Genomic DNA, 27,693 nt, shown 5'->3' on the forward strand with positions numbered 1-27,693 from the left:
AGCCTCTGATGAATACTTCGGAAATAAAACTTCAACGGAACTCGTAGCTACGAATATTGGAAATTTAAAGTTTGGGCTTTTTCTCTTTCGTTCTTTAAGGGAGTTACGAAGTTCAATAATATATTTGTTACTCTGTGAGATCTATATTGGGTTGGTAAGGAATTTGTTCAGAACTGGGACAGTGTAATGTAATTCAGGAAAGGTACATTATATTACTGTAACTGATTGGAATGTAATCGCATTCCGAATGTCATGAGCATGTTCGACGTCTGGGATATATGGATTTGTCATATACGTTCATAACTAATATCGCTACCTACAATTCCCCGGTGTAAGGCTAACACTAAGGTTTGTTCTTGAATACATATGTTTCATTGACAAGTATTATTTTTTGGTATTTCGTTGCTTTTTAATGAGTTTTCGGTGTTAGTATAATTTTTTGAGTTTCATTAGATTTCGTTCCTGACCTCGGAATTTCTTTGAATTTCAATTTCAGACTTTTGTTGAATTCAGAGGGCATTCAATTCAACTTTATTGTTCCTAGGAAAATATAGGGCTTATAACAAGAAAATTCATAACAATATAGTTATTTGAAAAATATAACTCAATATAGTTAGTATCCAGAAAAATATATGAGAAATACACTAATGAGAATTAATTTTTCATTCAGTCATGAAAATGGCAAAGGTTTCTGATTATTTTTAATTTAGTTTAAGTTTCGTAATATATACTCATTATGTGTTTATGAAACTTATTATATATAATATAGACCATACCTCCGAAAGAAGCGAGAAAGGACGAGAAAGAAAGACTGAACGATACAGTACCACTACTATTTTACTATTACTTCGAGAGAAATTGTTTGACTTTATCTTTGAATTTGGTTTGTCATTCGTTTTTTCAAGTTGGCAAACAATTGCAGTCCATGTATTATGATCTGGTAGCGGAAAAATGTTCAACAAAGAATATGGAATATGTCTAATGCCATCAAAATTCATTGGCTTAGTTTTTGTAGACATTAAAATTGTAAGGGTATATAGGATTCTGTATTTGTAATGTGTAAATGAAATCAACATTCTATATTGAAAAATACACGAATAACTATAATAATTTCAAGGCCACGAATATTCATCAGTTTTCAATAGAAGATTTCTTGGCTTTCAACTATATTGTTCACAAGAAACTACAAAGTTTATAGTAAGGGAATACACAACAATATAGTTATTCAAAAAATATAATTTAGTAATGAAAATAAGTTAAAAACGACAACAAATTTTTCATTCAACAGTGGAAATGGCAAAGGTTTCTGATTATTTTAAATTCATTTAAAATTTCTTAATATTCTGTAATATGGACTTTCTCCCAAAATTCGAACGTGATCTGAAAGCGAAAAAATTTATTATTCAGAATTTTGAAATAACCCAAGCTTCAACAAAAATATGGAATAATTTGACATACCCAGTGGCATTAAATCCCATTGGTTGTACTTTCTGTAGACATTAGAATGTATGATCAGTAAATGTAAGTATGATCCGTATCTTCGATGTATAAATAAAAATAGCATTTTCAACTGAAGTACACATGAATAACTATAATAATTTAAAAAACAAGCAGATTCATCAGTTGTCAATTGAATGTTCATCGACAGAAGACCAGTTGGCATTATAATATACAATTTTAATGTTTTTTCTATATGTACCTTTGTGACCAATTTGATTCCATTGGATGGTTTTTCCATACCATCAAGTTGCTGCAAAAGGTTTATTTACTTACGTGGGCTTGGCACATATACCTGGTAGTAAATGGTAGTAAGTACTTATTTATTCAGTAAGGTGTTACTCCAACATATTGAAATTATTAGTTATTCATTCATCATTTTCGTGAGAACTCCAAACATTATTTCATATCATCGAAGGATAATCGTGTAACTTATATATTTCAAATGAATGAAATTTTTGTCAATGTAGTTATATTAATGACTTATTATTGCTTGAACAAAATTTTAGATCATTATCTTTGTTAGTGATTTCAATAGTACCAACAATGAAAAGTAAAACCGTTACCTTTCACTTATTTACGTCTTCTGATGACTTCTGAGGATTGCTTGTGTGGAAACTCCGTACACTATTTCATATGTAAATACGCGGACTGTTAAAAAATTGTTATGGAGAATAATCGAATAATTGTTAGAAATGTTGCTAAGGATATTGGCTTATCGGTTGGTTCATGCCATGTAATGTTTTCGAAAATTTTGGGCATGAAGCGGGTGGCAGCGAAGTTCGTTCCAAAATTGCTGATTTCTGACAAAAAAACCGTCGCATTAGCATCGTTCAGAAATTGTTGAATGACGTCAACGGCGATCCAGGTCATAACAGGTGACGAATCATGGGTACCTATATGGTTATGACATCGAAACCAAAGTTCAGTCGACCCAATGGAAGAGCCCAGGATAGCCAATACCAATAAAGCCCGCTAAGTTCGATCAAATGTCCAAAGTTTTGCTCACTGTTTTCTTCGATCACCGTGGCGTAGTGCATCAGGAGTTTTTACCACATAGTCGTATAAGGTCGATAAGGAGTTGAGTATTATTACAAAGTTATGCGCCGCTTGCAAGAAGCAATACAAAGAGAGCGTCCGTTATTTTGGAAAAACAACTCATGGCTTTTGCATCACGATAATGCACCTTCTCACTCGTCATTGCTTGTTCGTGCTTTTTTTGCCAAAAAAACACCGTAATCATGCATCAGTCATCGTATCTTACCATTTTTGCCCGCAGGCGACCTTTTCCTATTCCCAAGTTCAAAGATAGCCATGAAAGAACGGCGTTTTGTGACGATTGAGGATATAAAACCGTATCGCCGAGAGAGCCCAAAATCATACCAGAAAGTACATATCAGAACCGCTTGAAAGATTGAAAAAACGCTGTATCATAATTGAGGGGGAATACTTCGGAGGAGAGAAAATAGAAATTATTGAATAAATAAATATTGTTTGAGGAAAATTAAATTGTATATCCTAACTTGTTCTGATGTGGGAACTACGACAGCATTGCCAATATTGAGAACGATTCCTAGCGAATTCTGCTGTGTAATATGAATATAGAGATGATCGTGTCCTTTAGGTTGCGACGCTGCATCTAGTAGCACTCCAGTTGCTATTTAGGAATTTTTAATTTTTCTCGAACTGGAGTGAAAATGTTGCCCAAAAGTGATAGAAAGGGTCCTTATTTGTGACAGAACATTTGTGCATCCGCAGTTTCCTATCTCTATTAACCACTTCAATAACTTTAGTTATAAATCTAAACTATAGGATATTTTCATTACGTTAATACGCTGAAGTACAATCTATTTTCGTAATTGATTATTACGATTTTGCTAGTGATTATCGTTGTCAGAGTAAACGTTCAACCAATTGTAGACTGAGCAGACATTACTTGAATGTATCAACAATTTTCTGGAGTTTCATGCAATGTTTCAGCCGTTGATGATGATGTTGATATTTGCGAAATTTGATCAACTGTTTTTCAAGTCTTTACAAGGAATCTATGAAAAAAATTATTCATATAACCGATGTATTGAATATTTTAATTTGAAAACTTGTGAGAGATATACACATGGCAAATGACAATATCGACACAGCACAGAACAGCACAGAACAAACAAAATGAATACCTTTCATAGAAATCTACACAAATCCTATTAACGACATGACCTAAGTATTATTTCTTGTTTTCATTTTCTCAACTTTGTCTTCATTAATTTATTTCCAAATGATGGAATAATAATATGTCAAACGTAAAACAAGTAGTGCCCATGTTTCCAAGCTGATAAAGAATAGCAGGAAGCTGAGCCCATGTTGCCAAGCTGATAAAAAATATACTCCATGGTCCGAATGAAAGTGATCTAGTCGAATTTTTGGGAATCAAGAAAAAGTTATTTCCATATAATTAAATGTTTCGAAAGTATTTTTCATTCGTTCAATTCAATGTTCATGTGAAACAATAACATTTCTTTTTTCCGGATTTATTTCATGTAACAATAAAACTAAAATGAATGTGAAGATAATATTCTCCTAAAGTGACATACCACCGGATTGTTCCATAATCAAAAGCCTTTCCCTCAGGTCCAAAAGAGTCATAAATCAATTTCCAGTTGGTCAACAAAAATTATTAATTTCTCTTATGTGCTACTAGGCCACCAAATAGCTGTGACAGTCAACAGATGGAAAATGTAATTAATTAGGAAGGGCTCCGTCGAGTGGAAAACTTTGAAGTTTCAATGCTTCGTTGAGTCCATATTCATTAAGAGACTACTAGAAGCCTCTTTTGTGTTTCCTACGTTTTCCGGCATGTATTATTTCTTGAAATATTAATTAGGCCACAGCTCTTTCTGCGGCAGGGTCCAGGTCTAATGTTATCACGAATAGCGAACATGCTTTGTATATTCTGGCAAGAGTACAATGCGGACTCATAAAACAATTAGTGGAGAAATAAAGCAATTCCTAGATAAAAAGGACAATTGAAACGTTCATCCACATAAAGCATATGTAATGACTTAATTGAGGTTGAACAGTACGCCATATGGCATATTAAACATGTGAGTTAAGAATCACAATTATATTTTTCAGATGACTGAATGTTAGGTGAAATCATCAAGGGCAGAAAGGATTCAGTTACATAACTGTGGTTTAATACACCAAATGACTGAATTATATTATATCAAATGTTTGACATATCAATCACGAATTTCTCGTCAGGTGTGAGTTCATCTTCTAGATTTTCTAGAAATTCTATTTGGAATCACCTTCCAAGAAATCAGCACATTCGTTTTCCATTTACTATTGCTATGTAGGTATACTATAATATATGAAGATGTAATATTATTATAAAAACTGCAATTTTGTCATTTTCTTGCCTAACTTTCCATATTCATTTTTGCTAATTGAATGAAGATTTGATTTCGAATACTTGACCACTATAGATTATTTTTTTTTTGGTGATAATATAAACAAATTATTCAACTTCAATGAACAAACTGATTAATACAGGTAAAAATAACTTTCAGTAACGATATCAAATGATTAATATCCAATTTGAAAAAAATAACCAAAACCGTTTTTTTTTTCCTTTTTCATCATCAATTCTGTGAATCATGGAATGAAGACATTGAGATATTCAAACCTCCGCGCATCAGAAACATTTTCAGTACTTATTTTCGCATTATGAAATGTAAAGGAAATGTTATTAGTTTTTTAATACATATCCTCTCGATTTTTCCAGCACAACTTTGATATCTTTTCTGGAGTTAGCGAACTGAAATAGTTCATAGCTGAAAATGAATGTATTTTCTTCCTGTTTTTCTTTCAATCCGAAAATAGATATGTGAGCATGAGAAATAAATAATAAGTTAATAAAAGTAAATAATATGTTCTTTGAAATATTCCATTATATCGGAGATATCCACTAATTACCAGCTTTCCTGATATATTATTGCATAAATAAATACTGAGTAGATATGAATGTGGTTTTTTCGTGAGTTTCAGACCTCCGTTGTCAAAAAAGTTTGAAATCTAAATTCAAGGACTAAAATGAATGGACCCGTAGGTATATCGTATAAAATGGAAAAACGAACAGAAATTAACAATAAGTATGAAATGTAAAAATATAAGCTCATTATTGGGTTGTTTCAAAAGTTTTGTATTTTTGTATGTCCATAGCTCAATAATATATATTCTACTACGTGGTGGTGTATACTGATCGATATAGAATTTTGTACTCTATACATTAATGCTTTTCTTTTTTTCAAATTTCAGTTTTTTGTCTCTCAGCTCATCACTATATGATATTAAGCGATTTTCTCTACGAATTCGAATTGAACCAAAGCACTGCCGAAACAGCAAAAAATATTAACCAAGGAGTTGGCAATAATGATGAACGCACGGTTCGAAATTAGTTTGTGAAATTCCTTTCCGGAGATTTTACTTTTGCGCAAACAAAACGATTCTTTTCTGAATCGGATCGTCACGTGTGACAAGTGGATTATCTGCGACAATACACATTCAGGATAGTATTTGGATGAGCCACCAAAAAAGTCCATAGTTACTATGTGATGATCAGTGGCTGGTGTGATGTACTGTGACTTTCTGCAACCGTGCCAACCATCATAACAGAGTCTCATTGTGAGAAAATCGACTAAATGTACCGAAAATTGCTTCAGCAGCAGCCGGCATTGATCAGCAGAAGAGGGCCAGAAGGGACGTTTTACAAATCATCGTCTATTAGACCGGGAGCCCGTGACAGAAATGTTGACCCCGTTTTTTACCGTCTGCCTTTTTCAGAGGACATATTTACAGCCACAAGTAACAGTATAATGCGTTGAATGAATTTTTTTCCATGTTACACATGCTCAAACATTAACTCTAGTTTGCATAAAAAAAGCTTCTTTGACCAACATTTTACCGTCTGCCATTCATGCAACTGGAAGGCTATGTTACACAACCCACAAAAAAATAATTGGCAGACGGTTACATGGTGTTCTGGCTAAATCATGAATTTTTCATTTAACAAAAAAATAGGTAACTGAAATCAATTTTTCACCGTCCTTCAAGCACAGCTTAGACTGATAGTAGCATGAAATGAACGAATTTTCACAAGGCAGACGGTTTGCCGGTTAAATAATAATTTATAGGCATTAGTTAATTAACAATTTTTTACAGTGTCTCTGAACCATTTTTTACCGTATAAATCTTGGTAAGATATAAACTGCAGTATTAAAAATATAGAGAAAAATTAATGGCAGATGAATAGATCGTGTTTATACAACTGCAAAATATTTTTCAATTTGTTGAGAAAATTAATAACTTTAACCGACATTTCACCGTCTGCTATTGTTTCCTTGCAATATATATTACTATCTGGTAGACTAATTGTCAATTGAGAAACAAATTAACCGTGCTAATACATGTGAAAAATATTTTTCAATTTGCAAAAAAAACCTAATAACTCTGACCTACGTTTTACCGTCTGCTGTTGTTTCCTTGCAATATATAATTATTAAGTAGACAACCTGTCAATTGACAGAAGAATCGAGCGTGTTTAGACGAGAGTCGTAGACAATTTGTGATGACACAAGTGTGAATGTTACTTCATAATTTGGTTTTGGAAACAATTGCAGATTCATAAGTGTCACATAAATCGGCCGGGTTCTTGGCTTTCGGTTCTGCGCTGGTTTACCTGCATTCCATGCTTCAACCGGCTGTTATTTTACACCAGCTTTTTACAAAAAAGGAAAAAACCTTGAAAAAGTTTTTACATACTTGGCGAATCGTTTATTTTTTGTTTGCAGACACTGCACTAATAATCGCAGAATTTGGGTGCCATATGTATGCAACAACCAAATATAAGTTATGCAAAGTTTCATGAATGAAGCGAGAGTTCGGATCTTTGAAATACATTACGGAGTGATAGATGGCATGGAGTCTTTCAAGAAACAAGTTACATCGTTTGACGCATCCAATCTACTACCATGTTCCAGAGAATTACAACAATAAATTTGATGAACAGCATATATATCAAACATGTGGACCAATTCTTTTGAAAAAATTCCATCTCAATTAGACCCATTAAATTATGGCTGGTGTCACAATGATAATGGACAGTATACGTTCAACTGGTTTGAAGGACCTCATACGCCTGAATACATTCAAGAAAATAATATTAACATCTGCAGGTATGTAAGTATTTAAGAAATTATGAGAAGTCAATGAAATGAAAATCCATCATGAAAATATCGATAATGCTATCTTACGTAATTAATCGATATTAAATAAATGTAGTAGCATATGTTGACGTATCGTTTAAATAGTTTTGCATTTTTTTCACATCCTTCAATTGTATCACGAAAATTGATCATCAGATTACTACCTTATTTTTTGTTGTAGATCCTACTGAATTCGCTCAGCTCAATGATGAGGAAGTTGCGGATTTGGGAAATGAAAATATTGATGAAGATCATGATGATGATAATAATAATGATGATGATGATGATTCAGAAAGCAGTATAACGAGCCATGTTAGCGTTGATTTGAATATTTCTCAAGAAACCATTGAATCAGATAAAAGTTATTTAGTTTTCATGTCGATATTGTTTATGTATTTCTAAATCTCGTATATTCATCATTATTCAGTCCCACTTCATCAAATCAACTGCTGAAAAAAGTGGTAATAGAACTTGTATCGTTTAAGGGGTGTTCTCCACTGAAATTGATGAAAATCTCCTATGAAGTAACATTGACACTTGTGTCATAAAAAATTGTCTACCACTCTTGTCTAAACACGGTCTATTCGTCTGTCAATTGACAGTTCCTCTATTCAATAGTTATATATTGCACGGAAACAATGGCAGACGGTGGAACGTTGGTTAAAGTTATTACTTTTTTTTTTGAAAATTGAAAAATATTTTTCACTTTTATGAATATGGTTAATTCGTCTGCCAATTGACAATTAGTCCACTTTATAATCATATATATTTTAAGGAAACAATGACAGATGGTAAAACTTTGGTCAAAGTTATTACTTCTTTCAACAAATGAATAAATATTTTTTTCAGTTGTATAAACACGGTCAATTCATCTGCCAATTGACAATTCGTCTACTTAAGAATCATATATATTGCAACAATGACGGTAAAATGTTGGTAAAAGTTATTCACGTCTGCCTATACTTAAAACATTGCCAATTTGTATGCCAACAGTTGTGATTGACAGATGGTAAAAAATTGATTTCAGTTAACCATTTTTTTTGTTAAATAAAAAATTCATGTTTCAGCCGGAACACCATATAACTGCCAATTATTTTATCTGTGGGTTGTGTAACCTAGCCTTCCGGTCGCATGAATGGCAGACGGTAAAATGGTGGTCAAAGAATAAGCCCATTAGGTTGCAGTAAACCAATCACAAATAGTAATGAAAGATATCGTTTTTGTTAATTTATATATGAGTGCTGAAACTGTACAATACGAGTTAATTGCTGTACTTTCCAAAAAAGCTTATCTATCTTTATTGAAAAAATTCACGACTAGAATACATTTCAATCCCCAGCAGCCCCTACTTCAAAATTTCTGTTTGGACTACTATACTTGTGATACATCATTTTGAAGGGAATTCAATCCCAAATATATCAGTGTGGTGAAATTGAGCATCGATCAAGTGTTGTTGAAGTTTTAATGAGAACTATGTTTCATCAAGATATTTTTCGTCACCTTCATTGTATTCATCATATGACAGGTTCAAAATATGAACTATTTAGTTTCATACAGAAGTTCAAGCGATTTTCGAAATGTCTTCTCATTTTTATTAACATTTATGGAGTCACAGCACGACACTCCACAAAAATTTTCCTGCGTAGATCATCAAAAGAATTGGGATGTGTAATATAAACTTCACTTCCAAATCACCCCGTAAAAAGAAGTCTAAGGTAATAAATCAAGATATCAATTCGGCCATTCTATTGGTCTTCGCCCTCCAATCCATGTGAAATTGTCATCTAAAAATTTACGAAATGGTGCAACAAAATGTGGAGGAGTTCCATTTTTTGAAAGATGAACTCACTTTCAAGTAGACTATCATCATCTTCAAATAATTGAAAGATTATGGGTTTCATAGTTGTATAAAGAAGTTCAGGATACGTTTGTCCGTTGAGAGATAAAATATGGACCTATAATATGGTCTCCCAGAATAACTACCCAAATATTAAGTTTTTAGGTAGTTTGTGAATGAATTTCACTGTACCAATGGGGATTTACGTCACTCCATTATCTGCAGTTGTACCTGTTCACATGTTCATTTCAATAAAAAGAAGATTCGTCAGGAAAGCACACGTTTTAGGGGTAATTATTATCACCAGTCAATAATTGACTTATGATTTCATGAAACCCTGTACATTTGTCAGGATCATCTTTATTTAATTCTTGTACATTCTGCATTTTATTAGAATTCTATGAACTCCGCTTTTATAAACTCCAGAAATAGTCTCAAGTTGTCTTGAAGATTGAATATTATCCATCACTCCATGTCCTACAACTGCAACATCGGCCCCTCCATTTCTCATACGCTAGTTGCACACACACCGATTTTGGACGGCTGACTTTGTACCGGTCGTCCAAATTCCAATAGTGTACCACATGTGGGAACGGGACCTTGCACACATGCCTATCGGTGATCGTTGCCGGTAAAATACCGGTGAGCAGCCGTCCACTGCCACTGTATCGCCGGCAGTACCGGGAAGTAGTGGCGTACATGACTAAATGCACTCTTGCATACTCACCGGTTTTTTACCGACCATTCCAGTCTCGAATGCTCGGTGAAATTGTAGTTACTACGCATTAACTTCGTTTTGGTGGTGCGTGCTAATTACGACAACAAAGCAACTGATTGTTTGACCGATAAAAATCCGGTGTGTGTGCAAGCACCCGCTACCAATAAAATATTGGCCGATTTTATACTGGCCGTCTAAAATCGGGTGTGTGCAACTAGCGTAACGCTAGTTGCACACACGGCCGACAAAGTCGGCCGACTTTGTACCGTCGTCCAAATTTCAATAGTGGACCACATGTGGAAATGGGACCTGGCACACACGCCGACCGGTGATTGTCGCCGGTAAAATACTGGTGAGCAGCCGTCCACTGCCACTGTATCGCCGGCAATACTGGGAAGTAGTGGCGTACATGACTCAATACACTCTTGAATACTCACCGGTTTTTTACCGACCATTCCAGTCTCGAATGCTCGGTGAAATTATAGTTACTACGCATTAACTTCGTTTTGGTAGTGCGTGCTAATTACGACAACAAAGCAACTGATTGTTTGACCGATAAAAATCCGGTGAGTGTGCAAGCACCCGCTACCAATAAAATATCGGCCGATTTTTTACTGGCCGTCCAAAATTGGTGTGTGTGCAACTAGCGATAGGCTTGGCTTCTCTCGTTCATGTTTTTTGTTCAGCACTTACCCAGACTCCATGAACTTATTCATCAATTGCATAACGTACTGCGTGATGCGGTTTTTTCTGAATGAATTTCATTGAAAATTCGTGCATTTTCGAAATAAGTAGCTATATAATGGATATTCTCTGTAGTATATTATAAACCTCGAAAGTTTTTAAATTGTTGAAGGAATTAAATCGAAAACATCAGTATACCAAGGCTTAAAGAAAGATAGGCGTATACAATAACACATGACGACAATTTTTTTTCATGAAAACGTCTGTCTAACCTTCTAAACTATTATTTCTGAAAGCATGTTATTTTCAATACAGTGGCGTACCCACAGTGAACCTTTGTTACGATGATGAAATTTTAGATGAGGAAAAATAATAATATCTTGATAAAACTTAGTTTTCATCAAAACAACAACACTTGGTCGATCCTCAATTTCAGTACACCGTATTTGCGATTGAGTAGGGGGGTTGGGGATGATGTTTTTGGTGAAAGTGTTCACCCTTGAAATAAAAATCATCGGGTCACAGCGATTTCCAATTTTTTCACGAGTTTGCAGATTAGGGAGTGTCAAGTTTTAGCTGGGACACACTGTATGTAAAAGGTGTATAGAAAATTAAAATGCAAAAGTATATAGATTTCAAACAAGAACATCTTACATAAAATGTCAGTGAAAAATTCCTTCGAAACAATGTGCAGTTTTTGCCGTTCAGCGAGTAGGTATCCAGTTTTGTTTGCTAGAAGATTCAGATATGAGGATACGCATATCTTGTTGTGGTGGAAAAATACTTTGTAACTGTTTAATTTATCGATTCAGGGGTACACAATTCTGGGAACTGTGGAAATTACTGAACTCATAAATGAAAATAATGGCTGTGGTTATCGGTTTGAAAAGCTATTTTTTCTAAACTAGATCGGTTCAAAATGGAAAAAATCTCTTATACGTATGTAATTATTGGGGTGGAATAAATTGCAGTGAATGAGTACGCGCAGTATAAAAAACGACCACATTGCAACAAGTGCCAGACATATATGCGTTCAAGATTTGGACAAGAACTAAATGGAATAACTTTGACTGTCATACAATTTCACGGAATTTTGAGTTAAAAAGCGAAAGGAAAATAATAAATTCATTTTTAGTGTGTTTTCTCTTGTACGAGTGTGCTTTTTTAAAATTGCAAGTACTTCAAACATTGAGAGGGATATTTTTTATTAGAGATTATTTTTCGGGAAAAATATTTTTGGCATAATTTATTCTGAAATTGATTGTTTTGTTCTTCTATTGGAAAGTTTCCCACAACTTTTTATTGTGAGATGGAGAAGTGAAAGGTGCAAAGCTGTTTTCCCAATATTTCACGTAGTAAAACAAAAGTTTTAAGATAACCTATATTACTGCATGAAGGTTTGTGATCAACATTTCTAGCACTGAATTGATTGATTTGACAAATTTTTGGGTAAAATCTTTTTATTTTTACTGAACGAGTCGGTCAAGACTTGTCCACCTTCACAAACAAATTTGACGCGTGCGTACGTTTATTTTTGCGGACATTCTTCTTCCTCGTAGGACGTTTGGCCCACCCGATGGCTCACTTTGTCCATTCAATTCATACAAGAAGTGAAATATCTACTTTGTTTCAAAGTGACACCCCTCGGTGTACGTCGCTGGATTATGGACTAAGTTATCAGCCCTGAGCAGCCCTTGGGTTGTTCGCATTCGCCACGGCCAATGCGTCAGAATGGGATCAAATAATGCTCTACCAAATAATTGTGTGTTTGTGTGTTGAATAAACATAACACGCATTGTTCAATATTCATTCGTATGTAGAGTTCTGGCTCCGCAGTATATACGGAAATTAAATCAGACTGCATGTTATTCAATATTCACCGAGTTCATGAGGACTGTTAATCATTTTAATTAGCTTACCGTCTTGTTCATTATGTCACCTTCCTTAAGGGGTTATATCAATACATATTTGCTATGTTTAAAATCGTACTCGTACTCAGTGTCGTGAGGATCATTTCTGAACAAACATTAAATTGTATTCAACACACCATGTTGCATATTTTTTACTTGGAGTTTCTATTCAATGTCGTAGAAAATGTTTTCATTCAATGTCATCCAGCAAATTGCAGAAAAGTAAAACATATTCACATTTGCTGCTGTTATCAATGATGTTGGCGGCCTGAGAATTGAATAATTTGAACTACAGCAACCAGTTTTATGTTCTCATCACCATGTCATCCTGCTTGTTGGAATATGGTTGACTGAAGATTTCCATAACTCTGAACTAGGACTCAAAGACTATAATATCTTTCGAATGGACTCAACTGATTCCTTAAAAGTTCGAGGTGGTGGTGTGCTCAAATGTTGAAGTATATTGTAATCATGATAAGGTTGTTGACAAAAATATGGATTCTTACCCAAATGAAAAATGTTCACTCTGTGGTGATTATAATGTTCCATCCGTCAAATTGAAAAAAAATTATATATTTACTTAGTTTTCTTTAGTGGTCTGTTTGCAAAACCCGAAATTCACTTTAAAACTCTCGCCTCGAACTGTGAATTCTCTTGACAGATTCTCTATTGATTCAGCTTTGTTTATTTTCCATATTTTGGAAGGTTATAAGTATACCTATAAAAATAGTAAGAAGTTTAAGTCCTTCACAAAAAATGTATTTCGAAGAATAGCACTTACCATCTTAGGAACAATTTTTCTCAGCATTGTTTAGGAATCCTTATTAATTGAAAGAGACATAAATTTGTCTATAATGAATAATGATGCCGTTCATGATTCTGTTTCTTAAAAAAAATCCACAAATGTTTCACTCGGTTCAATAGTGAGTTGAAAAAATATTGTTGAATTGAAAAAAACATAAAAAATTGTAAAATAGTGAAGCATATCATGAAACTCAATATCTTAGAACTCACTATAAAACATTACGAGAGAAGTGCTATCGCTGATATATAAGGTTTTTCAACAGGTACTTCCAAACCTTGACAATAGATAATGGCCATCTTGTTGAAGTTACATCTGTCAAATTAGTTGTCATTCATTCAGTCTCTTTTGCCAAGTCAACATAGACGGAACTCAGCAACACGTGCAAATAATGAAGTTGTTTTATCAAAATGACTGTTCTGATTGGACAACATGCCGCGCGTTCCCCCCATTTTACGTCGTCATAATTGTCGTACCGAGAGAATTATTCGCAATGTGGTGGATAAATTTGAGTTGATTAGTTCAGTAAACGATCATACAAAACCCATCAAAAACATTACCGCTGTCTGTGAGCGTGTGCAGGAGAATTCAAAATTCAACTGACCCAGGAACTGAAAGTGAACGACCATTGACAACGACGTGTGTTCGCTGAATGGGCTCTGAAGCGGCGTCTGGCGGCGTCATCTGTCCATATTTCTTTGAGGACGACATTGGCCAGGCAATCACTATCAACGTCGACCACTATAGTCGATGATTACCAACTTCGTTCGACCTGAATTGGATGTTTTGGACACCAACGATATGTGGTTTCAACCGGACGGCGCTACGTGCCACACAGCTTATGCCACATTAGATATTCTGCATGAGCGATTTGAGGGCATGATCATCTCACGTGGAACTGGCCACCGAGATCGTCCGATTTGACCCCTTAGACTTTTTTCTTGTGAAGTCGTAGGTGTATGCGAATAAGTCACAAATCACAGCGGTCTTCAAGGCCAATATAACCAATGCCATCTGTCAAATCCAGCCAGATTTATGCGCCATGAGTCATGAAGAATAGGTCTTTCAATCGAATGAGAAATTTTGATTATATCTCACACACACTTTGTTTCAATTATATATTCAGAACTGAAAATAATATTTCAATTGATCACTTTTGAAATTACATTAATGATAAAAATAAGTTTTGAAACCTTCTATCTCGTATGGTTCTTGAAGATGTTTTTGTTGAACTAGTGATTCAGTTTTCAATCTTTTCTCAAAATAGTTTTCAAAAGTTTAGTGAGTCCAATTCCTCACTACAACTTTTACAAGACAGCGGGTGTCTGTCATTATAGGGTGGGTATTAAGGTATAGATTAGATGCTGTCATTATCTAGTGAACTTACGACAGATCCCGATGACATTCCTATTCATCCGATCAAAAATTGCTTATTCAGTTACTCACTTGAAACAGGACAATTCCAAACTTCTCGAAACCAAGCTACTCATACATTAAACCTATTGCTGCAAATGATTCTTGTCATAGTGTTGAAAATAACAGGTGAATTTGCAATCAGAGTTGTCCTAAATATTGGATTGTGTAATCACCAAGAGATTTACCCTTGATCTCAAAGACACCAGTACCAATCAATCATGGATTTACAAAAAAAATCAACTGCTACCAACTGATTACTTTATTAGCGTCAGCATATAAATGGAGGTTCGGCATTCGATGAAGTCGACGAAGGTCTTGTTTGCCTAGTCCTGATTGGCGAAGTTTATACTGGTCAGAAAGTTATCGAAGTGCTTGAAAAGATAGTAATGAGTTAACGAGAGGTCTGGGAAGTATGGTAGCTCAATTCGTTTAGTTTTTGGACGGTCGTCGATTTCATCACAATAGGAATCTGCTGTGATGGTTTGCCATGATTGCAATGGTTATGTGAATTACAGTGTAGTAGTAGTAACCAAGTTAGTAGGAGTAACTAAGGTCTATTTTAGTGGATTCTTGTCATTTGGAAGTGCCTGGGTGGCTCGCCGGTATCCAACCACTATCCTGAACGTCTCTTGTTTTCCCAGAGTATCCACTTTTCATCACACATGATGATTCGATTCAACAAAGCATCGTTTTGGTTGCGCAAAAACAAATAAAAACAGACTTTGAAACGTGATCATTTCTGTCGAACGTTCAAATCGTGAGTTTATTGTATAAGTTTAAAAATGTCCGTATAGGAAGAAACTGCAGTAACGTTAGTAACAAATTAAAGTGGTAAAAAACATAGAAAGCTCCTTTTATCTTTTCTTCATTATGATTTCCTACCACGTAGTAACAGCTACATCCATCAATTTATTGTATGTGATATTCAATGTCCATCATGATATTAGACAGGGAAGTAGTTGTTTTCCTGCCGGTATTTACCAGAACCTACTGTGTAGGTAAGTATCACTGATGACCTATCGCGGCCGTCCAGCCCAGATTTTGTTTTCTTCAGTTATTATTATTAGCGAAAGCTGATGAGAAACTGTGACAGAAAGAAATGTAGGCATATATTTTCTGCTATCCGTGCGAAGCAGTTCAGGCGAAGAATAAATATTCATTCTAGTCGCAGTATAGCGTAGTTTCAAGTTTGAAACACTCTTGTAATACTCATTCAATATAAGTTAAACGAAAAGAAAAGTCATATCGTAGTACCGAGATATGAACGTTCCTAATAGAGCCATGAACTGAAATTGGAAACAGTCAGCTGGAAAAACTTGAAAACTTCATTACGTTCTCAATCAGAGCAAATTGAGAGATCCCGCTATATTTTGCAACTTGAGGACACTCGTAAAAAATTCAGAAGATTCATTCCGGTATATAGGCAGATCAAATCTATTTCTGAGTAATGGCATTTGATACAGATTTTTTTGATTACTTATATTTGATGAACGGATATCTCAGATGACTGATTTCCTCGTAAAAAACTGTTTAAAAACTGTGTTTTTCCGAAAAATCCTTAGAAACTGCATAAACGGATCTTCAGTTCTGCTTCTCATGGTGGATTCTGGTGAGTTATTGTGAAATATATCGTAAAAAAATGTCAAATGAATCATTATGACTAATAATTGAAAAACATTTTCCATTGCTTTCGAAAATTGAAATTGCTATCAGTAATATTTGGTCGAATATTTGCAGCGACAATGGTCACTAGAGGAGCAGTGCACTATATCCGATTAAACCAGTGTTTCTCAACCTGTGGTCCGCGGACCTCTGTGTAGGCGGCACCAATAAATATGCTGGTCACCTCAGTAACTTTGAATGGCTGACAATGGTGACATATTTGGCTGATAAGAGATAATGAAATCTTCCAAGTTGAAGATGAAATAGAAACTATTATTAAAAACTCAACCTTTGGACTGATCGTACAATTGGAAGAAGCCATAATCACTTTTCTCAGCTGGTAGCGTTTTTGGAATCCTCTAGTGAGGAAATGTCATCGCAAGTAAACACTACCGCGGTTTGAAGTCTTTTTTTCGGGAATTTTGCCCAGAATTTCAAACTAGTTCATAGAGAAATATCAAAAGAAGCACCAACCTCCAAATTGAAGTTTTTTTTTTTCGGTTCTTGAAATTATTTTTGATTTCCTGGGGGTCGTGGGCTAAAAAAGGTTAAGAAACGTTGGATTGAACGGAAAAGTTAGATATTTCACAGTCGTTGCTGAGACTTCGAAATATAGCATGCTTCCGCACACATACCACTTTTTAAATGCACAAAGTCCTAAGAAAATCACCTTTTAAGTATTTAGAAAAATATGCAGTTTTTTAAAAATGACTGTTTTATTTTTTAAGGTATTCGCCTTTAAATTTCATACACTTTTGCATGCATTGAAAATACGTTTCGAAACCACTCTGGAGTTACCATCTCCAAAACATAGATGTGGAAGACTTTTACAGCTTCTTGAGGCTAGCTTCTTAAGATTATGAAAATCGCTGCCCATGCATTTTTTGTTTTATACAGGGAAACAAAAAATTTGTGTGATGAATAAAAGTGGCGTTGTCGTGATGAAGAATGACGCGATGTTTTAGATTGTTTTTAGTATTTGGTATTTTTATTTATTATTAAGTAGGCAAGCCTAATATACAAAAAAAAATTACAAATTCATAAATATCTCACGACATTAACTATGTCAATATAAAAACATTTTGAAGTACCTTTCAAGGAAAACCAAATATACATACATATCTATAGATTGTTAGGTTAGTTCACATTAAAAAATGAAAAATTACAAATACCATAATGAGCTTTCACTAATATACTTCTTTAATGATGACTTAAAATGGTTTATTGAATTAGATTATTTTACAAATTGTGGTAGTTCATTAAATTTGTTTAAGCCTTTATGAAATATACTATTCATTCCAAATTTAGTGTTAGTTGTATTAATGTAAAAATTGTTATTTCTTCTCGTATTGTAATCATGAACTTCATTATTTCTCAATAAGAATTTTTGAGAGTAATTGGGTAGCAATCCTTTATGCAGCTTATATGCAGGGTGTCCCTGGACTTCCTCTTTTCCTCTCGGGAATGTATAGATGGGGTCAAAATATCACCAGTACTTCATATAACTTTTTTCCTAAAATCCTTCGTTACCAAGTAACGGGCCCTCGAAGTTACAAAATGAAAAATGTTTTTCTTTGATAACTTTTCAAGTGAATATTCAAAATCATCCAAATTTTGGTAATTGACTAAACAAATGAAATCCTTCGATGAGCTTTCATGCAGGAGTCAGTTGTTTTGCTACAAAGTCAGGAACGGACTACCCCCGATGGTCCACACCCCAAAACTTTGAAATGACAGATATTTTTCAATATTTTTCAACAAATTAAGGTTATTTGGACAATTTTATGAATAAAAGTACTCGTGTGGAAAGTCGATCGGAGCAACGAGTCTTGATAAAAATGTAGTTTCACTCGACGACATCAAACCCGCTCGTCCACCATTATTTGAAATGAATAATTATCAAAGCAGAAATAATAATGATAACGTTAATTCAACAGCATTTATCCTGAGATGTCTACCATTATTCGAAAATATTAGTTTTTAAGGAAAATGGAAATGATAGGTAAAATGTTCATAACGAATTTTTATAATGCAAACACGTTTAACTAACGAAACTCAAGAGCCAAACAAAGCAAACAGAAATGAAAAATCCGCTACAGAAACTGCTCGATATGACCACCTTCTCTCTCTATACATTTTCTTAGTCTGCGAAGACACCCTCTCTGTACTTGAAATAGCATTCCAGGGTCGTTTCGTATGGCTTCACAATGTAATGTTATTCTATTCAACAATGCATCTCTTGTGTGAATAGGTGTAGCGTAAACAAGGCTTTTTAGATGCCCCCACAGAAAGAAATCCAATGGATTTAAATCCGGAGACCGCGATGGCCATGAATATGGCCCACCTCTACCAATCCATCTATTGTGGAAAATATGGTTCAGATGGTCACGCACAATCAAACTAAAATGAGGAGGAGCGCCATCATGCATAAACCACATATCTCTTCGGGTTTGCAATGGAACATGTTCCAAAAGTCCATTCAAATCGTTCTGAATGAACTCCAAATAACGTTCTCCATTCAATCGGTCCTGTAGAACGAATAGTCCTATAAGATGGTTTCCTATGATACCAGCCCAAACATTCACGTTGAATTTCCGTTGGTGTTTGGTTTGCAATATCCCATGGGGATTTTCTTCGGCCCATATATGGAGATTATGAGAGTTGATAACTCCATCTCTACTGAAACCTGCTTCATCAGTGAATAAAACTCGATTAATAAAAGTCATATCCTCTCTTTACCTATCCATGAACCAATTGGCATATTCCAGTCGTGCTGGAAAATCTTGAGGTGTCATGGCATGTACCTTCTGGATGTGAAATGGGTGGAGCAGTTGTTCCCTAATTATTCTATGAATAGTGGACTTGGATGTATGGAACTGTTCTGATGCTCATTGAAGGATCATCAGCGACGGCTTCCAAAATATTTTCCTCCAATACAACGGTACGTACAGTCCTAGGAGCGCCCTCACCACCTCGTTTTGGCAAAACTGTACCTACAATAATATCGAAATAAAACAACGTGCTCAAATTAATTATCAATTATTACATACCTGTCTCCCTCAAGCTGCGATCGACACGCTCGAATGTTTCTCTTGACGGTACCGTTCGATTGGGAAAATGCTCGGAATACAGACGACGAGCTTCTGCAGCATTACAAAATGCTCGTCCATAAAATACATGCATATCTGCATATTCATTGAATGTAAACTGTTCGGCCATATCAAAAAAATTCAAAATATCCTATAGAATATTGACAATACAATGATAGTCATATGACAACGCACCACTCAACAAAACAAAATCGCATTCCAGTTTCTCATTTTTTATCAAAACTTTCTAAAAGGTTTTTTTGTCAACATCTGTGAAAGAAATGGAACATAATTATTCCCTGGATATTTTTCACCTGATCATGTGCAGCCGTTTTTGTAGTTCATTCGTTTGCTTTTTATTAGTATAGTAAATTTTTTTTCCGATGTGCGTTTTTTCAGCTAAATTTAGATTCGTGTTAAAGAATTTCTCCCATAAAATTATAATTATCAGTGAAACTCCTCAACAGTTTAGCTGTGAAGAAGAATTTGAAACATTCGAATGTTGAGTTTCATTAGATTCAGATAACTGATCAACACGAAACGTGATTATTCCACACGTATTATGTACATTCAAAATATGGAATGAATTCGATATTTCATAGTAGAGTAGCTTGTTAGTTTAAAAACACCACGAATCTACAGAACTTGATATTTCTTTTGAAAAAATATCTGCTATCACAATTGTGACTTAAACTTCCATATAGGTACTGTACTTTTTGTTTACGACTTCATCTTAGCATACTTTGTATTATTCCTGTTATAAATGTTGTTGAATTAACGTTATCATTATTATTTCTGCTTTGATAATTATTCATTTCAAATAATGGTGGACTAGCGGGTTTGATGTCGTCGAGTAGAACTACATTTTTATCAAGACTCGTTGCTCCGATCGACTTTCCACACGAGTACTTTTATTCATAAAATTGTCCAAGTAACCTTATTTTGTTGAAAAATATTAAAAAATATCTGTCATTTCAAAGTTTTGGGGTGTGGACCATCGGGGGTAGTCCGTTCCTGACTTTGTAGCAAAACAACTGACTCCTGCATGAAAGCTCATCGACGGAATTCATTTGTTTAGTCAATTACCAAAATTTGGATGATTTTGAATATTCACTTGAAAAGTTATCAAAGAAAAACATTTTTCATTTTGTAACTTCGAGGGCCCGTAACTTGGTTACGAAGACGTTTAGGAAAAAAAGTTATATGAAGTACTGGTGATATTTTGACCCCATCTATACATTCCCGAGCGGAAAAGAGGAAGTCCAGGGACACCCTGTATAAAGATCATAGTCATATATAATATACGTTCTTCAACTGAAAACCAGTTTAGACACTGTAACATCTATTTAATTGCTGAGTAACGGCTACATCCCAATATTAATCGCATGCCCCGATTTTGAAGCTTTTGCAATTGCGCTATTTTATTTTTACCAAGTAGAAAAAGAAATATTGTACAATAATCAAAATGAGGTTGTATTAGGCTTTTAAAAAGAGTCAACCTACCATACATAGACACTTTTTTACATACACGAGAGAGAAAAAAAAGTTTTTTAGATATTTTTTTACAAATAAAATCTTTCATTTCAGACACAATTTCAATGCTAACATTATTAATTTTTATAACAGCATTTGCCCAAACAATTTGATCATACTTATAAGATGATGTCAAAATCTTACTTTTTGTTTTACTGACATTTAGTTTCAGTTTATTAATAAATAAATATGTTTCAATGCTATTTAAAGACATATTCATTTCAACAATTGCCTAATCCAAATTTTCATGTATACAATAAACCAATGTATCATCTGCAAAAAGATTTATACAGTGTGATCCAGATATGTGATTAATATCATTTAGGTAAATAATAAAAAGCAATGGACCTAACACACTCTCAATTATAAGTTCATCTGACAATTCTTTTCCAAATTTAGTTTTTTGTCTTCTGTTGAATGAGTAACTTTGAATCCAATCGAAAACAATCCCTGATATCCCATAATATTTTAATGTTTCAGGTAGAATATTTCGATCAATTGTTTCAAATGCCCTTTTAAGGTCGAGAAATGTCGCAACAATGTACTGATTTCTATCAATTGTATTTTTCCATTCAGTTATTGAAAATTTTAGAGACGTTTCACATGAGTGTCTAGCTCTAAAACCTGATTGGTTGCCTATAAACAATTTATTGGTATTAAAGTACTGAATTAATTGGTTATATACAGACATTTCTAACACTTTCAAGAGTTGGTAGTATATTTAATGGTCAAAAATGTTCACCTTTAATTGAGTTAATTTTCGGTACAGAAACAACAGTGGAAATCTTAAATTGATCTGGAAACACACCGGTTCTGAGTGATGTGTTAATTAAATTTAATATTGCGTACTCAGCTACATCAAACCTTTTTTTTAAAGAAATTATCATTTAAAATTTCTGCTCTGTTAGTTTTGTCAAGCGAGAATATAAAATTTCTTAGTTCATTAATTGTTGAAGGCGCGAATTCAGTGTAATTAGCTGATATAACAGGGTAGTCATGGGTCCATTGGTGTACATTTTGAAAAACTGAAGTTATTTCATCTACAGTATATATGAAATATAAATTGAAATCATTAGCAATGTCTATTTCCTTATTTAAAATTACATTTTGATTATCAATCTCAAACTGAATACGGCAAACAACATCTTGTTTTGGCTTAACAAGTTTTTTTAAGACACTTCCACATTTCCATACTATTATTTTTATTTTTGTCTATAGTTCGTTCAAAATATCTATCTTTTTCCTTTAGTTAAACAACATATTGATTTCTAATGATCTTTTAGACATTCCAAAGTTCTTCTTTTATTACGCTCACGTCTTTTTTCTTTAAGTTCATCATACTTACTCATAATTACTTTTGATATATATTGTTTTCTCAGGGACAATGTCATTAACAATTGTTGACACATTATCAATTAATTCATGTAAAATATTATCGACATTAACTGAGTTATTGTTCCACTTACAAGAGATTAATTGCATATTTATATTATGATACTCTTGATCTGCACATTTTCTAAAAGTATTTGACTTTTCAGGCAATCGAAAGTGTTCAGTGGATAAATTAGTGGATATAATGCCATGCTCGGAGATGTTAGGTTCATTCACAACTGCTCTAACATTATCATAATTTGTAACAACATAATCAATTTAAGTTTTCGAATCACCACAACATCTCATATAATCCTGAACAACTTGATCTAACCCATACATATTAAATAGTGTTTTTTTTTGCTCATAATATTCAGTACTGAAAAAATTGAAATTGAAATCACCAATCAATAAACATCTTTTACCATCAGAAAAATGTTTTTCTATCATATCCTCCAGAGCATTAATAAAAACAGGCTTACTGGAACTTGGAGACCCATAAAGACCCCCAATGTTCCATATATTATCACCTATTTTGATTTTTATGAACAGACACCAATAAACCATGTCAGTTATATGAGTTTTACTTGACCTAACTTCAACATCTTCCCTTACAAAAATTAAAACTCCACCTGTATAACGACTTGTGCTATTGCATCTAAACATCTGATACCTTTCAATATAAAGTTCAGCATCATCTATCTCTTCAGTGATACATGTTCCACTAAGAACAATTACATACGGATACGGCTTACAACAAATAATGTTTAAAAATATATCAGCCTTGTGAGCTAAGAAACTACTAACATTTGAATATATAATATGTTGATCAAAACTAGGAGAACTGACATAACGATTCTGAATATTAGGCTCTACTTGTTTTTTAAATTAACAATTTTAGGGACAGAGTTCACATATTTTATAGTTTTAGAAGTATCACCATTTTCTACCATCTCTTTAAGTTTATCTTTAACATGCTTGTAATAATCCCTTTGAATCTTTGTTTGATCAAAAAACACCTTAACATTACCTGGCAATTTATTCTTATTGAAAAATAAATTGCTTTGCATCCTTTTCTGTATTAAATATCACTTTCACTAATTTTATTTTATTTGGATCGAATTTTCCTAGTATAAATACCTTAACGTTACGATCAAGCAGTTGAATATCTGAAAGTAAACGTTGTACTTTATCGGTTTCATCTAAAATCCTCTGTGTCTTATCGGTTTTTGTAGACTCACTTACATTTGTTATTATAATATTTTTGCTACGCTTCTTACGTTCTTCCCATTCAGAAATGACCTCCTCAGTTTGGTATAATGATATATTTGTAACTTCAGCATGGCTAGCGATATGTAAACGTTCAATTTCTGTATATTGAGTCTTTAAGGCAATTGAGGTGAAACTCAATTGCCTCAATCCTTTTATTTAATTGTCCATTTTCCACACGTAGTTGTTGTAGTTCACATACAGCTTTATCAAGATTACTTTTCTGTTCATCAACCGAATTGGATATATGTTGTGTAGATTTCTTCAGTTCGGAAAACTCTTTCTCAATAGATTTCTTATATGGGTTCAAGAACTCAGTAAGCAGCTCCTTAAAGATTGATTTGATTTTTCTCTCATCCATTTTCGGATCAATCTCAGATCTAGTATGGGTGGTAAGTTGGCTATCGGTGTAACCACAATTTACGTACTCTTTATTGTCTCGCTGCCGCGCACAGATAGGATGCAAGTATGCCTGACAAAACTCACATTCAAAGGAGAGCTTCACCCTTTTTCCGCAATGCTTACAAATTTTCATTTCATCTTGACTATTATCACACATAACATAACAATAATTCAAATGTTAATAATTACGCACTGAGAGTGCACACTAAGTTTATTAACCAATCTGCAATTCTGCCTAAATCCACTGGACTGAAGGAAATTTGCATTTATCACTTTCTTCATCAGTTTACTCTTTTTTGGTACCATGTGGTTACTTTGGTCGGAAGAAAAAATGAATGCTAAACGCTTCTGTTGGAAATTATGCATTTGTTGTTGAGTTTTCAACACAATTGTTTTGCTCAGTAGATGTCTTACACTCTGCCTGACAGTCTGATACCAAACACAATATTCAAATAACTCTATTTCACAATTTATTTGATAAAGTTTGAAGAGCACACCAAATCGAAGTAACCTTAACCTTCTTTTAGTATATTTTTGATTTGGGTATTTCAGTCAATATCTGCGGGCTATGGAAACACTATTTTTGTTATTCAAGCTTTCGGAAAGAATATTTTTCTCCTATATCAAGAATATCAAAGTTAGTATAAAATACAAAAAAGGCATATAAATCCAAACATAAAACGAAAAGTCAAATGCAAAATTTGACGTTGAAAATTTTGATATATAAGTAACTTTTGATATCTCCATTAGGTTGTGCTTTGAAAATGATGCCAAATGACATGCATATGACCGATCAAGTGATTTTTCTTCCCTGTCCAATTTGACATTTTTTCCAAAAAATGTTCAGAAAAGCAGATATTGCTCGAAATTTCGAAAATCGGTAAAGAGAAAAGATGATTGTTTTTTCATTTTTTACCCATATACCAATTTTCAGCTCTCTAGTACAAATTTAGTTTTTTAACAGTTTTTCAGAAATTTGACATTTGCCGATTTCTCAAATTTAGCCAAACCTCAGCAAATTTAGTGCTTTATGCCTAACTTATCTTTCCAACGCATTTTTATTACCAATTGCAATTCTAAATACAACCCATTTCGCAAAAATTTAAAACACCAGAAAAAATTATGCCAAAAATGATGCAAAGTTGATACAGTTTTTAAAAACAGATAAATATTTCACTTTATTTCTACTTTTTGCGAAATAGCTTGATACATGTGGAAACAATTGAACTGAACTGAATAAGCAAAATATTTTATTGTCATATGATATTTGTTGAATAACTCAAAATAGTGTTTATCAGTTTTAGATTTGAAATAGTTCATTCGTTGTCTAGTGTGTTGTTAAAAATGCTGAATCTTCAAGAGAAAATTGAAATCGTTTTAATATGCGGCGAGAATACCGGTCACCGACAAGTAGCTGATATTTTTAATGCCATACATCCTGCAAGAAATATTCATCAGTCAACAGTTAGTAGGATAATAGCTAAGTTTAAATCTACTGGCTCGGTTGAGAGTAATTTTAGAAAAGCACATCAGCCTTCTAGACATACTGAAGAAGTGGAATTTGAAATATGTTTGGATGTCGTAGAACATAAAAAACAAGTATTCAAGATATTGCAGATAGAACAGATGTTAACCAAGAGAGTGTACGACATATTTTACACAAAAATAAATTCACGCCTTGTGAACCGAAATTCATCAATACTTTAAAAGAAAGGGACTTCGATATGCGCTTGTATTTTTCTTTTTGGTTTCAAGGGAAAAAAGACGAAAATTATCATTTTCTTATCAAATTTTATGGACAGATGAAGCGACCTTCTCTTCAAATGGCGTTGTGAGCTCGCAAAACTGCAGGTGGTGGGCAAAAGAAAACCCACATTTCGTAATCGAATGTCGAGATCAATATTCGTTCAAGACGAATGTATGGTGTGGCATATTAAACGATGAAATTATAGTACCATACTTTTTCAGACATAATTTAAATTCTGCGGATTACCTACACTTTGTGAATACCGAACTATCTGAAGTTTTGGATAATATGCCCCTTCAAGTAAAGCACTAACTTTGTTGAGGTTTGGCTGAATTTGAGAAATCGGCAAATGTAAAATTTTCGAAAAAATGTAAAAAAACTAAATTTGTACTAGAGAACATTTTTTGGAAAAAATGTCAAATTTGGCAGGGAAGAAAAATCACTTGATCGGTCATATGCATGTCATTTGGCATCATATATATACCATGTTCGGCACAATGTCGCATCATGCGTCGATAATCCCATTTGAATTTACCCAGGAAACCATTCAGCCATAAACTCAAACCCAATTTAGCACATGAAACGCTTTCTATTGTATTTATTTTCTCTTGACCTAATTTTCCCTTTCATCTTATGACTATTCTCTACTATTCTCATGTTCTGTTTCTTACTATTTTGAATAGAATATGTTTAAAATTAATTACCTATATTGTTATTCACAATTTTCTTGAAACTGGTGGAAGAACAGTACACAACTATTATCTGAACCGGATTGCCATTTATTTACCATGAACATTTGAGGTACCTATTGCCTCATTTATTATATCCTCAGTTACATTTTTGTTTTGTATGTCGACGTCGCCGTCAGTAAAATTGTGTGGAATCCATCTGGAATAGATGTTTTCCTTATCTAAATACTCATGTGAAATCGAGTGTATTGCAGAGTGTGAGATTCCAGAGATGTTTCTATCCAGGGCAGACCTCAAGCGAATCTTTCTTCAATCATATGACTCAGAGCATCGGTGTTTCTTGTAACCTCAACCCATGCTGGGATTTAACCATCCCGCTCCAAAACCAATAAAACATACCACATGTATAAATATCTCATGCTATAGTGTGACTTTATCAACAACACAAATCACAAATTTGCTCCAAAAGGTGATTTGGGAAAACTACCCTTTTTCAAAGTCGGCCATTATCATTCAATCGTCCAAAACAAATCCTATAAATTTGAATATTCAATAAATTTAAACGAAGGCCGAGATAAGTATTCAGTGTAGAGAGTCAGTGGGATTCCAAAAACTAATGAAAAGTAAGATACTCATAATAATAGGTGAGAAATAAAGGCCAGTGAAGTGGAAGAAAAAATAAATGACTCTCTCAACTGATATCCACAGATATAAGCCTCTTGATCGTGAAATAGATTTTTTTGTACTTGTTTCAGTATCGGAAAACGTATATTTCCAGTCATATCACTGTATTTTCGAGGGCACAAC

General features: G+C 33.8%; 1 protein-coding gene and 2 long non-coding RNA genes across 4 annotated transcripts in view; 1 reads left to right on the forward strand and 2 right to left on the reverse strand.

Annotated features, from left to right (window-relative positions):
• Positions 1–27,693, forward strand: part of LOC111509725 (uncharacterized) — a 524,725-nt gene that overhangs the window by 237,925 nt on the left and 259,107 nt on the right. The gene's annotated exons all lie outside the window — the stretch shown is intronic.
• Positions 1,264–14,150, reverse strand: LOC141480022 (uncharacterized). The gene is made up of 3 exons (XR_012464119.1): positions 13,688–14,150; positions 13,413–13,624; positions 1,264–1,380 (listed from the first exon to the last, which is right to left on the reverse strand). It is a non-coding gene; the product is annotated as an uncharacterized lncRNA (long non-coding RNA).
• On the reverse strand, positions 18,908–20,643 carry LOC141480023 (uncharacterized). The gene is made up of 2 exons (XM_074169713.1): positions 19,837–20,643; positions 18,908–19,779 (listed from the first exon to the last, which is right to left on the reverse strand). Exons 1-2 carry the CDS (start codon positions 20,003–20,005, stop codon positions 19,634–19,636), a joined length of 315 nt encoding a protein of 104 aa, XP_074025814.1. The 5' UTR covers positions 20,006–20,643; the 3' UTR covers positions 18,908–19,633.

Source organism: Leptinotarsa decemlineata, unplaced genomic scaffold (assembly GCF_025532065.1).
Source record: "Leptinotarsa decemlineata unplaced genomic scaffold, Ldec_3_MD MMD2_P_RNA_scaffold_5, whole genome shotgun sequence".
Taxonomy (NCBI): domain Eukaryota; kingdom Metazoa; phylum Arthropoda; class Insecta; order Coleoptera; family Chrysomelidae; genus Leptinotarsa; species Leptinotarsa decemlineata.